Source organism: Emydura macquarii, unplaced genomic scaffold (assembly GCF_026122565.2).
Source record: "Emydura macquarii macquarii isolate MOO-44397 ecotype Brisbane River unplaced genomic scaffold, CSIRO-AGI_Emac_v2 contig_2473, whole genome shotgun sequence".
Lineage (NCBI taxonomy): Eukaryota > Metazoa > Chordata > Testudines > Chelidae > Emydura > Emydura macquarii.
Window position 1 is genome coordinate 29,493,625 of NW_027132610.1, and position 19,098 is coordinate 29,512,722.

Sequence of the window (19,098 nt, forward strand, 5' to 3'; positions counted from 1 at the left end):
CTCAAGGTTTATAAATAAATCACAATGTCACATAGTGCATTCAGTATCTAAATTATTTTCAACTTTTACAATGGAGTGAATGCTGGTATTTACATTTTTTCCCCCAAATGTAAGTACCTTCAGTTTCTGTTGTGCAGGAAAGCTTTTGCTTTCATTATTTTTGGTTTCATTTTAGCTAGCAAGTGCAGACACAGTATTTTCTTCATTTGGACTAATTCATTAAAGTTTGGAAATCAACTGGTAGTTGTAAAAGCAGGATAGTTTGTTTTCCTTTTCCAATCTCTGAATAGAAACCAGGTGGTAGAAGATGACATCTACTAATTCTAGGAACTTGAAGGACAGGGGACCAGATTGCCAAAGGTTTTAGGCACCTAACGATGCAGGTAGGTGCTACTGAGAATTTTTTTTAAAGCGTCTAAGCAAGTTAGGTGCCTGACTCCCATTGATTTTAACAGAGGTTAAGCATCTAACCTTCTTAGATACTTGAGAAAATCTCATTAGGCACCTATCTGCATCCTTAGGCACCTAAATAGCTTTGAAAATTGCTATATTGGGCTTTGGTGACCAGAAACACTCTGTCAAGTCACTAACTACAATTAACACTGTCTTTGTGAATCACTTAGTTTTAAATGCAAAATATGTTTTGTTAAAATGTTTTTTCTCTGTGTCCAGCACATTTAAAGTAATTTTATTTAACTAATAAAAACAAGGTTAAAATGCTATTTTTGTGTATTCTGATCTCCATCCAAATATAGCTTGACACAAATCTTGAGTAAAAAAATTATCATCCGATAAATAAGAAATGCATCATTTACTATTTTTAACATAATAAAAATGTAAAAATTAAGAATCTGAATAAATGTATGTTTAGCTATATAGATGTTTAAATGAAATTTGTATAAATATAGTATATCCTCAGAGTTAGGAAAAAATACCAAATTTGGTGTAACGGCTATATTTGATTGCAAATCAGTGTTTTAGTGGTCGTACCAACCTTTTTTAGGAAAATAACTAAAAAGTACAAATGCAAAACAAGATTAACATTCATTTAAATCAAGACTTTCTGCTTTCTCATTTATATCATGATTAAAATTGGTGATTTAAATCACCTGGATTTATATCAATCCACCCTGACTGCAAGTCAAGCAAAATGAGATTCTTTTTGAGGGTTATATAGTACAATGTGGATTTACTGAATTTAGTTCACTGAGTTCCACTGATGTTTTCCAGGGGCCTAATATATATTATACTATGCCCCAGTTTGAAGAACCTATGTTCCTAGTCTAGCTGCTAGAGCTAGTTGGAACAAAGCCCTTGGAAAGCCATCTGATCTATAAAGCCAGCTGATATTCTCTTTAATGCACTGTGGCTTTGGGAACCTGTGGTGTAGCATTTTCAAATCCTAGTGTTTGGGCCTCTATGGTAATCTGAAATTGACAATATTTCCATAGCATTTTTAAAAATACCCTTCATCCCTTTCAGATAATTGTCATTATAGCTAGTATATACTGTAGAAGGATGCCTTTTCTCTGCAAATTCATTTTATGTACAGTAGTCTTGCAGTGGCCTGTGGTCATCCCTCTTCATGAAGTTTGGAGGGAAGCCATTCTGCCTAACTCTATCACACAGCAAACAGCCAATTAATAGGCTAGGACTCTGACCCTCGGTGGGGTAAAACAAGGGGCAATCTTTAGCCCAGATCTTTTTGATTTGGGAGATAGCAATTAATATAGTCAAGGCTCTGACCCTCTGGGTGGGGCAGAGCAATAGGCAGTCTTTAATCCAGCCTTCTGACTAGGGCAGACAGCCAACACACAAGGCACAGGTCTTCAGGGGTAGGGTTAGCGACAGGGGAACCTGGTCCACCCTGCTCCACTGGATTCCAGCCCAGGGCCCTAAGAGTGGCGGGTGATCTCGCCACTGGATCAGGAGGGATCCTACCACAACACATTGACTCGTATTGTGACAGAACAACCGGACTAATGTCTAGTTTTCCTGGGCTACTTCCTAGCACAGTCCATTGGCAGGGCTCTCTCATCTGTGTGTCCTCAGTCTCCTCTGGGTACACAGTGGAAGGCAGTCCCAGCAGCTTCTCTCCGCAGTCAGTCTCCTCTGGGGTCAAGGCATTCCATGGCTCGGTAGTGGGGCTGGAGTCCTGCAGCAGGTAGAGACATCTGCCTCCTTTGCTGATTCCCTCCCCACTGAGCTGAAGGACCTGCCTCTTATATTTCCTGTATCGCCTCTCTGTTTCCATCATGGGGGCGGTGGGGCTGGCTCCAGGGGGAGTGTAGTGGTTCTTCCATGTGAAGCGTGGAGGGAGGCCACTCTGCCTCACTATGAGTCTAAAACATAACATTTCAGAAATTGCAGGTCATTAAACTTTGTTTCCCCTTAGTCTTCAGTTTGTATGGCACCATGTAGCAAAATCCCCATGTCCTCTCCCCCCCCCCCCCAAAAAAAAAAAAAAAATCCAGACTTAATTGTTGAGTTTTTCATATTTTCACTTTTCATTTTTTCCATTTTGTATTTATAGCTGGAAGGCCCATGTATCCTGCAGATACAAAAAATACGCAATGTTGCTGCACCAAAGGATAATGAAGAATCTCAGGCTGCTCCCAGAATGCTGCGTTTACAGATGACTGATGGACACACAAGCTGCACAGCAATAGAATATAATTACATGTCAAAAATAAGGTGACCACAATTTTCTTCATTGAGTCTTTGTTGCAACATTTAAACATTATGTAAGATTAATGGAAAAATTAGTAATATACAAAATATTTCTGCTTGTTAAAATAATTTGAAAGATAAGCAGAATTAGCTCTTACAATGCAGTAGTCCTTTTTTTTTTTTCCGTGGCTGCACTTTTTTCCCTTTTCTTCCCTTGCTGTTCTTGTTTTTATCCAAGAAAGAACATAGCTTTTCCTCTTTGCTCCCTCCATGTATGAGAGCTTGCATTTTCCCTTGTACTTGTTACATTGAAGTTCTGTAGAAAGTAAATAGAAAAGTCAGAGAATGCTACTGTGGTGAGCTTCTTTGGTATCTCTCCTGCCCCTCTGCCCCAATTATGTCAAATTTAATTACATTATGGTTGCTATTACTGAGCAGTTTTGCTATATTCATGACTTAGGACTAAATCAAGAATTGCCTCTCCCTTTATGGGTTCCAGAACTTGCTGCTCCAAGAAGCAGTCATTAATGGTATCTAGAAATTTTATCTCTGCATCCCGTTCTGCTGTGACCATGTACCCAGTCAATATGGAAATAGCTGAAATCTCCCCTTATTATTGAGTTTTCTGGTTTTTTAGCCTTTCTAATCTCTCTGAGCCACAGTCACCATCACCATCTTGGTCAGGTGGTCAGTAGCATATTCCCAGTGCTATATTTGTATTATTTAAGAATGGAATTTCTATCCGTAGAGATTCTGTGATATAGTTTGAGTCATTTCAGATTTTTACTATATTTGAAACTATTCTTTCTTTCATATATAGTATCACTCCTCCATCAGCATGACCTACTTGGTCATTCCTATGTATTTTGTAGAATTGTAAAAGATTGGGGTTGGAAGGGACCTCAGGAAGTCATCTTGTCCAATCCCCTGCCCAAAGCAGGACCAACCCCAACTAAATCATCCTTGCCAGGCTTTGTCAAGCTGCACCTTAAAAACCTCGATGGATGGAGGTTCCACCACCTCCCTATGTAACCCATTCCAGTGCTTCACCACCCTCCTAGTGAAATTTTTTTTCTCTAATATCTAACCTAGACCTCCCCCACTGCAACTTGAGTCCATTGCTCCTAGTTTTGTTATCTCCTGTCACTGAGAACAGCCTAGCTCCATCTTCCCTGGAACCCTCTTTCAGGTAGTTAAAGGCTGCCATCAAATCCCCCCTCATTCTTCTCTTCTGCCGACTAAACAAGCCGAGTTCTCTCAGCCTCTCCTCATAAGTCGTATGCTCCAGCCCCCTAATCATTTTTGTTGCCGTTTGCTGGACAGTCTCCAATTTGCCCAAATCCTTTCTGTAGTGGGGGCCAAAACTGGACACAATAGTCCAAATGTGGCCTCGCCAGTGCCGAATAGAGGGGAATAAACATTTCCCTCGATCTGCTGGCAATGCTCCTACTAATGTGCAGCCTGTTATGCTTTTAGCCTTCTTGGCAATAAGGGCACACTGTTGACTGATATCCAGCTTCTTGTCCACTGTAATCCCCAAGTCCTTTTCTGCAGAACCGCTGCCTACCCAATCAGTCCCCAGTTTGAGCAGTGCATGGGATTCTTGTGTCCTAAGTACTGGAGGAGTATGGTTTGTGCAAGAGGATATTATGGCATCATCTGGAAGGAAGGACCCAACTACAGGATCTTTTTCTTTCGCTCTAGCTTGATGTTCTCTTCTCCGAGACGTTCATCTTCCTCAACAACATGGAGTCTGTCAGACCAGGGGTGGTAGTTTGGGGGACCGCTCTACTGTGTCCTAGAAAGTCTCCTCTGTGTATCTCTCTGCTTTGCTTAGCTCCTCCAGTTCATCCACTCTGGTCTGAAAAGCCTGCATTCTGTCTTTGAGGGCTATGAGCTGCTTGCACCAAATGGACATATATGCCACTTGTCCACAAGGCAGAAAATCAGACATCCTGCATTCAGTGCTATAAACTGGATAGGTCCCAGTTTGCTACTGGACTTCTATCTGTATTATTTTTACTCTTCTGGAGTTTTTTGGTGGGGGGATAAAGGGAAGTGGAGAATGTAAGTTGTCTCACATTGTGTACCACATTGTGAACTTCAACCGAGGAGGTACACGGCAAGCAGCAAGGACACAACAACAAACAAACAAATGGATAAAAAACTCATTCTTAGGATCTCCTCCTTCACCTGCAACTCCCTCACAAAACTCCCCTATTTGCTGCTGCTGTTCTTTAGTTCCTCTGGTAGCTTAAGATATGGTTTTTTAAACCCCAGTTCTCCTTGAGTAGCCCTGCCCTCTCATTAAGGATCCTAAAGAAATCAAAGATGGCAGGTTATAATCCCATTAGGGGTGTCAGATTCTGTGGTGGAGCAGAAGTTCAGTCGCTTGTAGAATAGAGATAATTCAACTCCAATTAGGTGGTCTTCATAAGTTGATTTTTAGGGTGTCACGTAATGTCCATATGGTGAATGTTATGATTTCTCCCAGAGGTTGTGTTCTGTGAGCTGTGGAGTTGTTTTAGTTAGTTCCACTTTTTATTTTTGTGTTGGATGACTGTCATCAGGTTTTTTGATAATTATTTTGGGTTTTTTGCATCATCTCCAGTTAGGTTTCTTGATTTTTTTTCTTCCAATGTGTGGGACTGTGTGATGATTTTGTGTTTGAGGTTGTCCTTTCTGTAGTACGTGAGGTGCAAGAGACGGTTCCTTAGTTTTTCACCATATTTGAAGTTTTATGTTGTTCTCAAAGGGTTATAGATGGTGATGTCTGTGAGGAAGATATCTGTTGTGGAGCCAATTTCTACTTTTAACTTTTAGCACCGTCACATGCTTTGGGGCAACACTTAACAACACTGACAAAACTGGGAGAAGATAAAGCTGCTACGGACCTTTTGTCCCTCTTTGTGCTGGACTTCCGACTGCTTCAAACTGATGTTGACATTTCTGCACTATCTTTTTCCATGGTGCGAATGCTTGTACTGCTCTTGCCTGCACAGTCGATGCATACTGTTAGTAGCCAACCCTTTCCTTTGTGACAAATGTGAAAAGCCTCTGATGCAAATTCAAATATGACAGGGTACCAAGCACTTGTAAGCACCGATGTTATCCCTGGTACAATTGTCCACTCACTGGTCCTGATTTGAGTCCTCAAGTTTTTCTGGTATCATGCCTTGGAGGTCATGGGAGTACTCATACTCTTCATCAGAGTTGGAAGTTGGTTCATATACCTGCTGCTTGTATTACAGGAACTCCTAGGGTTCTTTCCCTCCTTCCTTAGACAGCTGCTCATGTATATGCTGTATATGCTCACACAGAAATAGACTCAGAGACAGGGCTTCTTGGAGTCGATACAACTGACCTCCTATCTCCAATCGTGTTCAACTTTAGCCCTACTGTTGTCCATAGAATATGCCCTCTCCTTTGAGATTTGGCCCCGTTTTATCAAAGTCTGTGTTGCCTTGAAGACTGTCAGCTGTGCCCAGTATCAATTCCAATACCTGTTACTACCCGTACTGAGCCAGTATACTCTTTAGCAGCTATATCTATACAACAGCACCCTCAGGAACAACCAGCACATACTGAAGGTGCTCTCCCTCCCATAAATACATCTTAATTCCCAGATGTGCCTCTGGTTTTCTAATCTTCATCTCCAATTCCTGATGACTATAAAACATATCAGGAGCTACTAAAGAGGGTGTTCAATTCCTTGAGCATACGGTTAGAGTTAGTATAGGAAATCCACACAAATTGGTAGACATCCGCCACATTTCCACTCCAGGTAGGGTAGAATGAAGAGATGCTAGAACCAGTAAAGAATTTCTGTTGGATCCTCTCATCCTTACCTCTCATTGCTAAAATATTTGTGCATAGCTATCAGGTTTCTTCACAAGGGTGTGAAAATTTTTACTCCCACCTGGCCCCAGAGTCTTTGGTGGTTATTGCAGTTAATGAGAAAAGTCATCAGGGCTGCTTGAAATCTAACCCTCAGGACAATGATTCAATGTTCGTCTTCCATAAAACGTTTCAATATCAGGATTACAAGTTTGTATAGCCAATCATCAAGCGCTTTTGGCTAGGTATGATTTCTCCAGCTGAGACATGATGTCCAGGTTCCTGAGCATACTGCTGGAGGAGGTCAAGGCGGGGAGTTCCAGGCACTTGAGTGTTGTGGGATGGTGAAAACATCTCTCCAACCAGATCTAGATGTAGCTGACACAGCAGAGAAGGTGATGGCAGTGGCAAAAACCATACACTGTTCTTCATGGTTGCAATCATCTGGCATACCTATGGAAATCCAGCAAACAATTGGGGACCTGCTTTTTGAGGGAAGTCACCGCTTCTCTGAAAAAATGAATGAGGCTCCACATTCTCTTCAGGATTCTAGAGACATTCTCAGGTCCTTGGGGCACCGACCTGCCATCTCCAAAGAGGAAACAATACCATCCTTATAAGCAAAAGCAGTGATCATATCCTCTGAGACAACCCCACCAGGCTAGAAAAGATCACCTCCACCTTAGCTTAGTCTAAACAGCCATCTACTTCAATGTCATCTGTTTGACTCTTTGGTTGAGGAAAACATATCAAACCATCAGAATCTTCCCTGTCCTCCTCCTCTTGGAAACAGGCTGTCTTACTTCCTCAGTGCTTGGATCATCATCATAACAGACCAATAAGTTCTTAGCATTGTGGGACTGGGTTACAATCTGTAATTTCAACTCTATCCCTTTTACCCACATCCTTTCCCTGTCCCTTTTTGGGGACCAATCTTATGAGGCTGTTCCCAAGCAAATGATACAGACTTGTTTTAATTTAGATGGACTATATGGACCCAAAGGGTTAAAGGTGTTTACATGACCTTATCACTGTCCCACATTAACAGTGTTAAACAAGATACGGGGTTTGGTATATGGAGACCTCAGTCTGCTTAATACCACGACAACACACTAGAAAATGCATGCCAAAGAAGTTTATTGATTAAAACACAAAAGGAAAGGAACCAAGAAAAGGCAAAAAGCATTGAAACTGAAATTGAGTGATTCAGAACAAACTTGATTAAAACCTATCAAACCCTCTTTGTAAGGAGGGTGAATATTGGTCAGTTTCTTACTCAGTCAAACAATCCTTCTTAGTGGGGAAGTAAGGGTTAGTTCTGTAGTTCAATTCCAAGTCAGGAATGATAGTTGCTTTCCTCGTTTAGAAAGGCAGGGTAAAGATGGGAGAAATATAGCTTTTGCTGATGTTCTCAGGATATAGGGTGGCTGGTCAATCACGGAGGGATGCTTTAGGATGATACGTTAGCCTCAACAGCTGTTGCTGTGGCCCAAGGCTTTCCTGCTGGGACAGAGACATCATATGGTTAGATTGTCCTGTCCCTCTCCTCCACTGGTCTGTTTCAGGCTGACCAGAGCTGGATGGGATCTCTCATCTCCCTGTGCTGGTGCTGTGCAGTACAGTTAATTGCAAGATGTGGTGAAAATCCAAGAGCGAGCTCAGGAGGAAACAAGTGGAGGACAGGAGGGGACAATTGGGAAAGAGAGAGCAGGCTGTCATATGTATCAGCTTGGCGTCCTCGCTAGTGCACCAGTGATGCATCCCCTACTGCAGTATCAAGGTCTCGTGTCATGGCCACAATTCTGCTGCTGCAGCCTCCATGAAGGTAAAAAAAAAAATTTTTTCCCCCTCCCTCAAGCCGTTCTTGAAGGGCCACAAAAAATGGGTGGTGGGTGGAAAGGTCCATTCTCTCATTATTTTGCTCAGCAATTAAACCTGATTTCTCAAGCACCCTATTCATCCATTAATTTCCAATCCCCTAGTATTCTTGTTTACCAGTCATACTACTCAGGGACTGTGTTAAGATTATCAGTAAATCTTTTCTGTTTAAATTAATTCAGTCTTTCTGTCTCCTTCTCAAGTCTCTTCTTAAACCTTTTTATGTAACAGGTTATTGTAACAAATTCATGAGCCTTTACTTACTTTCCACCAGTTAGGCTTAGAGTTAAAGTAAATTTGTAAGGGGCTTGAGGCCCCTTGAGGCCTTGTAAGGGGCTTGAGGCCTATCCTAGATATTTGAAACTTGGTAAGTTTTCTTTGCATGGTTTCCCAGGCTTTCATTATCCCTTCACTAGATCCTGATGATTAGCATGGTGCCCTTGGCTTAAGAGATGCTTATTTTCATGTGGCTGTTCAGCTGGGATACAGAAGTTTCCTCGGGTTCACAGTCACAAATGCTCAGTACTCGTTTACCACACTCTTCTTTGGCCTGTTATCAGCCCCAAGGGTTTTCACAAAATGTATGGCAGGTACTGATAGCTTACCTCAGAAAAATCAGTGTTCAGGTATGGTATTTCTGTATCTGGATGACTGGCTAGTATGAGACTACTCCGTACAGCACGTGTAGGACAACATCAGGCAAATCCAGCCTGTTTTTCACACTTTGGGCCTGTTAATCAACAAAGACAAGTCTGTCCTATACACTATGTAGAGGATTGAGTTATTGGTGGGTTTTCAGTTTCCACTACCACAACAGCTTACTTGCTTCAGATCAGGTTCCAAGTGATTCTAGACTGTGTATCATTCTTCAGACTCACTTTCAGACTACTGCAAGATATTGCCTGATGCGCCAAGGGGGGCATATGGTGGCTCACACATACATGACTCAACATGCTAGACTTCACCTGAGGTGGATGCAGGGTTGGTTGAAGTCTGTCTGTTGTCCATCAAGACACCCACTGAATGTGCTGATTCATGTTACCTGCAAGAGTTCTGTCTTCCTTGAACTGATGGATGGATCCATCCGATATCTGCAAGGGAGTTCCCTTCTGACTTCCCTTTACCTAATGCATTGTCATTAGGCTGCAGAGTTCACTTAGATTTCTGAGCTCAAGGACTGGTTGGATCAGGAGCTTATCCTTATCCTTAAATGTTGTAGAGTTTTGCACAGTATACCAGGTTTTCAGGTCTTCCTGCTGCACACCAAGGGCAATTCAATGCATGTCCTCAGGGGAAATCCAATGGGCATGCTCTATTTGAACAGGTAGGGAGGAGAGATCCAGATCCAAGCAGCTTTGCCAGAAATTTCTGCTTCAGTAATGCTCAGTGTTCTACCTTCCTGGAATGCAGAAGTGCTTAGCAAACCATCTCAGCAGGTTCTTCTGGATGGACCACTAGTGGTTTCTCAAAATCGAAGTGGTAAGATTGATATTTCAATCTTGGGAAATCCCAGTAGTAGACCTGTTTGCCATGAAGCAGAACAGGAGGAAATGCTATCAGTTCTGCTCCAGAGTGGGACACAGTCCAGGCTTCATTATGGATGCATTCCTGTGGAAGAACAGTCTATTTTGTGTTCCCACCGGTACCTTTAATTCTGAAGATGATTTTCAAACTCAAGCAGGGCCACACCAGTTGATCAGTTGATCCTAGTGGTCCGTGCTTGCCTAAGGCAGCATTAGTTTTTGGATGTTCAGAGGTTCTCTCTTGGGACCCATTACTCTGCTTCAGGTCAGAAATGTATTATTTTTGAAGGACAGAATCATAGAAATGTAGGGCCGGAAGGCTAATTGAGGTCATCTAGTTCAATCCACTGCACTGAGGCAGGACCAAGTAAACCTAGACCATCCCTGACAATTGTTTGTCTAACCTGATCTTAAAAAACCTCCAATGACTGGGACTCCACAACCTCCCTTGGACGCCTATTCCAGTGCTTAATCGCAGATGTTTACTGCATCTGAACCCTCACAACCTCCACTTGGCAGCTTGGATGCTGAATGGTAGTTGTAAAGAGAATCAGATTGTTCTCTAGCTGTCCAGATTATTTTATCGAACAGTGTAAAACCGTTCACTAGATACATTAACATTATGAAAGGAAGCGTTTTTCTGTTTAGTCCCAGCAATAAAGTATCTCTTCTCTGCAGTCTAAAATCTGAGACATCCTGGAATATTTGCTCCACCTAATGGAATAGGTTCTCCTTGCCTAACATCACTCTGAGACTTGAACCTGATATTATCTGCTCTGATGAGTCCACTTTTGAGCTTCTGGCTTCATGATCATTTTTATATCTGTCAACTTAAATGGCTTTCCTTATGATGATCACATCCACCAGAAAAGTAGGGAAATTGCAGGCCCTGTGACTGACAGCCCCCCACCACCAGCTTTTTTTTTTTAATAGGGACAAAGTTTCTTTAAGATTTGATCCCAAATTGCTGACAAAGGTGATCTCAGATTTTCACTACAATCAGTGATTTACCTACCTAATTTCTTCCTCAAGCCACATAACCACAGGAATACAGAAAGGCTCCATACTTTGAATGGGTGTAGAGCCTTTGCTTTCTTCTTAGACAGGACCAAACTATTCCATGCATTTTCTCAGTTGTTAGTCTCCTGTGCAGACATGAAGGGGCAGGTAGATACCACACAAAGGAATTTTAATTGGATTACAATATGCTTACCAATATGTTAGTGGCATTCTAAAAATAACACTTCATGCAAAAAAAGCTCTCTATACACTCCATGAGAGTTCAAGCAGCTTCCATATCCTATTGAAGAAATATCAGGAAATGTCTGACATTTGTCAAGTCATGACTTGGTCTTCTGTTCCTATCTTCGCCAAGCATTACATAGTACAGTAGCTTCCAAGGATGGAGCCAGCTTTCGAAAGGTGGTTCCACAATACCTTTTCAGATAGACTGAGTCCTGCCTCCTTCACAAACTGTAGTATCGCCTAACATGGAATGGATGTGAGCAATCACTTGCAGAAGAAGAAAAGGCAACCTGTGTGTTTTGTAACTTACTATTCTTCAAGATGTGTTGCACGTGTCCCTTCCATAATATGCCCTCCCTCCACTGTGTTTCGGAATCCAGTTCATTTTGGTTTCCAGTGTTAAGGAACTGAAGGAAGGTTGGGGTGGCTCTGCCCTTTATACTCTCAGCTGGAAACGTAAGCAGACGCAGGATACCATTGTGGAAAAAATCTCCCGCTCACACACACATGCGCGCGCACACACACACACACACCCTTCATATTGAAGCCTCCCAAAGAACTTTGAAAACTATGTATGAGGTGAGTAATTGTGCCGTCAGGGTGGGAGGGGTCAAACAAACAGCCAGTGTGCTGCCCAACTGTGTGCCTGGGTTAGGGTAACTTTTTGCTAAAGACACAAGGATGCAAATAACAGACAAAACCTATATCTTTCTCTTGAAAGATTTCTGCCACTCTATATGAGTGACTGAGTGTATGTTTATATAGCAAAGAAATACCTGTGGCTGGAGTGGAAGTGTGGCTTGTGGTGTTTGGGGTGCGTGGCTGTTTCATTGCTGCATAGAATTCTGAGGTGGGCTGGAGCCTAGGCTCTAGGACTCTGCAGGGTCGGAGAGTCTCAGAGCTCAGGCTCCAGCTCAAGCCTAGAAGTCTATACAGCAATGAAACAGCCCCACAAGCCGGAGCTGGCTGTCCTTGACTAACCATGGATTTTTCTTTTCCGTCTAGACATATCCTAAATTAGCCCTGTTGAAATTTAAACCTGTGCTCCCAGGAGCCTAGGCATTTAAAGATTGGCTTTTAGACCACTAATCCTCTGGGGTTTAACATAGGTTAATACATTATCTACTAATAGGTAATATTGGTAGCTCACTTTTAAACTTCAGTAACCCAGGTAGGAATTGTAGAACTTGAATCTGAATCTGAGTAATTGATAGGTGGTGTTCTACTGGGCAAGTTGACTTTAAAAAAAGGGGGGAAAAGTCTGATATTTGTTGTCATTTACACTTGCAAGTGGCAAATACCTTAATAAAACAGTACATGAAGCTAAGTACTTTTTCCGATTTCAATCCAGTAGATCTGATTTATGCTCTGTTATATTTGCAATAAAAGCTTGAAATATCAAGTCTGTTACTCCATTCTGTGTGCCAATACATCTATTTCAGTATTCTGTTAGCATACAATATAAACAAAGCATCAGTGGCTACACTTAATATTACCAAGAGTCCACTGTGGGCTTTCTTCTTCCTCCACCAAAGTAATCGTTAATGTAACGTGAGGTATTTAAGAGCCATTGCTGTTTAAACAATTGCCTACTTTGTGTCATAATCCCTTTGTGTCTACATAAAACCATCCTAAACAAACTTCTCTCCAGAGTGCCTCTTTGTGGTAAAGTTTAGGGAAACTGGTAATAACTCAGGAAAGGGAGAGACAAGATAAGTAGCTCTGGCTCATGCACTGATCTTATTATGCAAGCAGATCATTAAAGCCAGGAGACATGTTAATTTAAAGTTGTCTAATAATTGTAGCTGATAATCCAGTTACTCTGAAAAACCAACTTCAGGCTAGCAATCTAGTCCAAAGTAGACCACCTCTATGCTGGTTAATACTGTTGTGTATGTGCAGCTTCCAGTTTGCATTACCTAAAGTGGCTGTGAATTGTATTAATCAGATATTATTTCACAACATTATTCCTTGCTGCCTTCTATAATCTGTTTTTAGTTATGTTGGAATCTGGTGAATTTGTTTTTTAGATTTTGATCATTGGGCAGGAATTTTTTGACACAGTAGCCAAGTGCTAATAAAAATTGCATGCATAAAGCCTTGAAGGAATAGGTCTGAAATAAAGCAAAGAAGAAGTAATAAAATATCCCGTGGTTGGCTTGGGAAAATAAGCATTGGTGATTTGGGATGCAGAGTCCCCTCTGTAAAATTGGCTTGAATTTGGCCCGGTTGGTAAATGCTGAGAAGTCATTATCATTTGATAGCTGATGAGGGGCTTGTGTGACATGAGTGGCTGTTTCAGTCCAAAAATCGCTAATGGATTCTGTTAAATTAAATTCACTTAACAAAAACTGCCATTCAAATTGGCATTAATTACTACCTTTTTTGGCATTCAAGCCAACAAGTCAAAGACTGAACAGGAATGGAGACTATCTGTTCGCTCACAGAATTGTTATCTGTAGAACAGAGTTCAGGGACATTAAGGGGAGTGCACGAAAGTTTGTATTGCCGCTCTTTGTGCTGTAATGGTTGTGTAGCTAAAGAGAGCAATTCACTTCTCCATGCTGTCAATCTGGAGTCTTTCCTAAACATCAAATTTACTTTAAAACATGCAATACTAATTCTGTGTTTTGTTTATTGTATTTATTATTATTTACACACTGCTTTGTGAGGGGTGGTTTTGTTGCTGTATATTTTAGTAATTTGAATTAAATAGTTTTTCTTATGCATTATGTTTATTTCAGACAAACAAAACATTTAGCTCCACACAAAAAGCAAATAATCCCAACATCCCACCCCAAGAATGTTTCATGTGTTTTATAGTTGCAATGTATTGACTTTGGTTCTATAAATAGGCTTGTTCAGACATATTTTAAAAATAAAGAGTAACTGAATATCTGTTTGTGTTTATGTAAGAAAACATATTTATAGCTTTTGTTTTCTGTCACCATTGCTTCACTTTATTTAAATATGGTACTATTTAATATCCAATGGTGGAGTATTAATCAGGATATAAAAAAGGGCAACTGAGTTTTTTCATTAAGCATATGAGAAATTATCAGTTATTTTTAACAGAATGAGTGCTTTCGATTGATTATGTAGTCTGAATTTAGGCCAAGGCTCAGTTCAGACTGAAGTAATAAATTGTGTGTGTGCATGCTAGTATATCTTACATCTGAAAGTGGAGTGTGTTGTATACCCAAGGATGTTTTTTAAAGAAGTTAACAAAATTCCTCTTGGGGTATCCTTTCTCCTTCTGAAAACCTGGTGCGAAGTGGTATGATCTCAATCTTCAGTTTCAGTGTTTGTTCTGATAAACTTAATTACTAATTTATTAATCTAGCAAAATGTGCCTTATTCACTGTGCTAATTTATTCTTTTGGAATCAGTATGCTGCCACTGCAAGAGTTAAGACTGGGTTTTTTGATATTAGCGGAAAATACTAAATAACTTGTGTTTCTCGGGGCTTGAACCAGTTCCTATTGAAATCAATGAAACGCTTTCTGTTGACTTCATTGGTGGCTCTTGTGCTAAATCTTGCATAGGCTGAATCTACTCAATAAATTAGCAGGAAGTGGGTGCTGAATAACCAGAGTCTTGCACATTATTTCTTTGGAAGATCTAGGAATTTATCTTTTAGGTATGCATGAATTCCTTGAGGGACCAAACAGTGTGTCCCCATTTTGTGTTTCCCTGTATGGTTTCTGTTGTAGCTTGGTGGGGATGTTCTGGTCAATCGCCTGAATTAAATTTGCCCAAACTTTTTTCTCTCTTTTTTAAATTCGCTATCCAAAATTCACTTGGCTGTGAAAAACTCGATTGGTCCAGTGATTGAGAGTGAACTTAAACATTCTCTGTATCAGTTTGGACTGATATCTGTCCCTCTGCCATTTAGTGCCTCTGCCATTTAGTGAAGACAGTAAGGCCATGTCTATACTGACGGTGGCAAATTCGCCGCCGCCAGATCGATCTTTCTGGATCGATTGAGCGGTCAGTGTGGACCTGCTCAATCAATCAGGAAGTTGATGCTGGTAAACCACCCCCTCAAGTAGCGTAGCGCTGCGTCAACAGGAATGCTGTTCCCGTCGGTATAGCACAGTGTAGACAGCACGCAGAAGGAAAGCAGAGTAGTCGACATGAGTTACGCAAGCTACTCTGCGTAGTTTGCATAACTCCCGTCAACTGCCGCTGAATCTCCGGGTAAGTGTAGAGCAGGGCTAAGTGTTTTAAATCTCACTTTACTGTTGCAATCTCCTTTTAGTTACTGTCTTTAGCAGAGGCTGCAGTGCTGTGTGTTCATTTTTTGGCCCTTTGTTGTTTTTTTTTGTCTACTTCGCACTTAGGATTTCAAATATCTAAGACACATTTTGAGGCAGCATTGCACACTTTTTGAGAAGTACAGGGTAGAGTTGATTTCCATGCAGAAAGTGTGCTTCCTTTTTTATTTCCTGCATAAAAAGCTCTATTCCTAAACTATGCAACTTACCGAGACTTTGCTGTGCATTGGAGATAACAGGTTTCTTTTCCTGTTCCTACAACATACACTTTAGAGTGGATAGAATTCGAAGAAAGGTAGAACTTTTCTTGAATCAGTAGGCCATAAAGAAAACCTCAAAGAAAGATTTAAAGCACACCTTAAGAAGATAATTTTAATGAAAGTTGGTTGGGAGTGGAATAAATGTAGTATAAGAAACTATATAGAATAGATAGAAGTATATATAATTTAATTAATTGCCATTAGAAAATACTGTCAATTGATCACCAGTTTATTTAGTATTCATATTTTAGCAAACATTATTTCTCTCTTGGATTATTACCGATCAAACAATTTGCAGGAGTTCATTTTCATTAAAATCCAATTTACAGTATAGTAGGTCTGTTATGAGTAGCAAATGTTCTAGGAAACGTTTTTGCACAAATGAAGTATATTGCAAAAGTGACTGATGCTCAGTCACATGTTATGAAGCATTATAATGCTGAAGTATGGCACACATTAGAGATTAAAAATTAACTAACTGATAGGTCTCAAAATATAACAATGAATGTGGTATCAGCATTGGGCTGATGTATTTCTGGTTGGGCCCTTCAGTGATTGGTTCTTGGCCATATTGTATTGAATGTTTTTATTAATGACCTGGAAGAAAACATAAAATCATCACTGATAAAGTTTGCAGATGACACAAAAATCCGGGGAGTTGTAAATAATGAAAAGGACTGCTCATTGATACAGAGCGATCTGAATTGCTTAGTAAGCTGGGTGCAGGAAACTGTGTGTTTTAGTATGGCTAAATATAAATATATACATCTAGTAATAAAAAATGTAAAGCCATACTTACAGGATGGAGGACTCTATCCGAGAAAGAAGTGACTCTGAAAAAGATTTGGGGGTCGTGGTGGATAATTAGCTGAACAAGAGCTCCTCATGCGATGCTGTGTTCAAAAGGGCTAATTGGATTCTGGGATGCATGACGAAGGGAATCTGGAGTAGCAGTAGAGAGATTATTTTATCTCTGATTTGACACTAGTGTATTTTGACTGCTGCTGGAATGCTGTGTCCAGTTCTGGTGCCTGCAATTCCAGAAGAATTTTGATAAATTTGAGAGGGTTCAGAGAAGAGCCATGAGAATGATTTAAGGATTTGAGAACATGACTTATAGTGACAAACTCAAGGAGCTCAGTATATTTAAACTTAACAAAGAGAAGGCTGGGGGGGCGGCTTGATTACCGGCTATCAGTACCTATATGGAGAACAAATATTTAATAATGGGCTCTTCAGTCTAATGGAGAAAGGTATAACATGATTCAGTGGCTGGAAGCTGAGGCTTCACGAATTTAGACTGGAAACAAAGTGTGAACTTTTAACAGTGAAGGTAATTAACCTTTGGAACAATTTGCCAAGGGTTATGGTGGAATCTTCATCACTGGCCATTTTTAAATCAAGATTGGATATTTTCTAAAAGATCTGCTTCAAGAATAATTTTGGGGAAATTTTATGGCCTGTGTTAGAGAAGGTCAGACTAGATGTTCACAATGGTCCCCTCTGCCTTTGGAATCTATGAATCTGTGAAAAGTATAATGAAAATAGAGCTGTATTGTTTTATCTGCTAGAATCTCTCTATGTATGTTTGAGATTTTTTGTTTTTGTTTCTGATTTTAGCCTGAACACTCCACCTGGAACAAAAATTAAGCTGTCAGGAATTGTTGAAGTGAAAAATGGATTCCTGCTTTTGGATGACAGCAACACTGCAGTTCTTGGCGGTGAAGTGGAGCATCTTATAGAAAAGTGGGAGTTACAAAGGGTGAGGTAACATCACTATGAATGCTTGTCTTACAGGATGTTAATTATATATAACTTCTGCAAGCTAAATGTGACAAATAAAATGTTAGTCAGAAGCTTTTATACAGTAGTAGTATTTTAAATGCAAATATTTAAAATTATGCTGTCCAAGTTGTTGTTATAGGTAAAGTCAAATCACTGTAATTAAATGTAATATTTTATGCTGCAGTTCAGATGCTGACCATGCAGAAATCCAAGGAAACCTGTGAGCAACAAATGATTCCTTTTGTGTAATGCAGAGTTTTAAACTTATCAGTAGAGAAAATGTTATGGCTATTTCCTTTCCCTATATAAATGTTAGTGATAATATAATATAATGATGTTAGTGATGACTATTCCCAGAGCAGGAAACCCTGGACTTGGGACAGTGTTCTCGTCTGTTGATTGATTTCTGTTATACTAAATGGCTGATGTAGGTTTAATCACTTTGTCAGATGGGCGTAGGGACCATTGAGTGACATTTGTTCACTGAATTATCTTAAGTATTTACTGGTTCAGAAAGTAGACCTGTCAGCCAATCAAAGAGCATCTTATCTATGAGCATTATTTTCAACTGGCAGTAATTTGGCAAAAATATTCTTTGTTATGGTTGAAATTATATTTGATCTTAGTATGTGAAGTATTTTTAAAAACTTTTTTGGACAAACAGAATTATAATTGATTTGAATGATTTTGAATGATAGAAACACTCAAATAAAGAAAATGTGCATTAACATGCCTTTTTGTGCTCCTGAAATTGAAAGATAGCTGTAAAAAAAATATCTATAAATTGTGTGGTATCCTTAATCAAATTGTGCCATCTCATACCCTGTGGGTCTCCAAATCTGGTGTCACACACAGAGGAGACTTCCAAAGGTAAGGGCTCACAGGTGTAGAACTCTGCTGATATCCTGGAAAGTTCAGCTCCAGGGGCTGACAGCAAAAGAATCTCATCCAATCATCCGACCAGAAGTGACTGGCTCTGTGGATGTGGGGAAAGTGGTGGACGTGATATACCTTGACTTTAGCAAAGCTTTTGATACGGTCTCTCACAGTATTCTTATCAGCAAGTTAAAGAAGTATGGGTTGGATGAATGGACTATAAAATGGATAGAGAACTGGCTAGAGCATAGGGCTCAACGAGTAGTGATCAACGGCTCCATGTCTAGCTGGCAGCCGGTCACAAGTGGAGTGTCCCAGGGGTCGGTCCTGGGGCCGGTTTTGTTCAACATCTTCATTAATGATCTAGAGGATGGGGTAAATTGCACCCTCAGCAATTTTGCAGATGACACTAAGCTAGGGGGAGTGGTAGATACCCTGGAAGGTAGGGATAGTATATAGAAGGACCTAAACAAACTGGAGGATTGGGCCAAAAGAAATCTGATGAGGTTCAACAAGGACAAGTGTAGAGTCCTCTACCTAGGATGGAAGAATCCTATGCACAGTTACAGACTGGGGACCGATGAGCTAGACAGCAGTTCTGCAGAAAAGGACCTGGGGGTAACAGTGGATAAGAAGCTGCATATGAGTCAGCATTGTGCCCTGGTTGCCAAGAAGGCTAATAGCATATTGGGCTGCATTAGTAAGAGCATTGCCAGCAGATCGTGGGAAGTGATTATTTCCCTCTAT

At 40.5% G+C, this 19,098-nt stretch overlaps 1 protein-coding gene across 3 annotated transcripts in view; it reads left to right on the forward strand.

The window, feature by feature from the left end:
- TDRD3 (tudor domain containing 3) overlaps positions 1-19,098 on the forward strand; it is a 208,888-nt gene that overhangs the window by 93,861 nt on the left and 95,929 nt on the right. For all 3 annotated transcript variants that reach the window (XM_067563207.1, XM_067563208.1, XM_067563209.1), the window contains 2 exons: positions 2,534-2,694; positions 17,311-17,452. In XM_067563207.1, the coding sequence (XP_067419308.1) occupies positions 2,534-2,694; positions 17,311-17,452 (303 nt within the window). The remainder of the gene's footprint in view (positions 1-2,533; positions 2,695-17,310; positions 17,453-19,098) is intronic.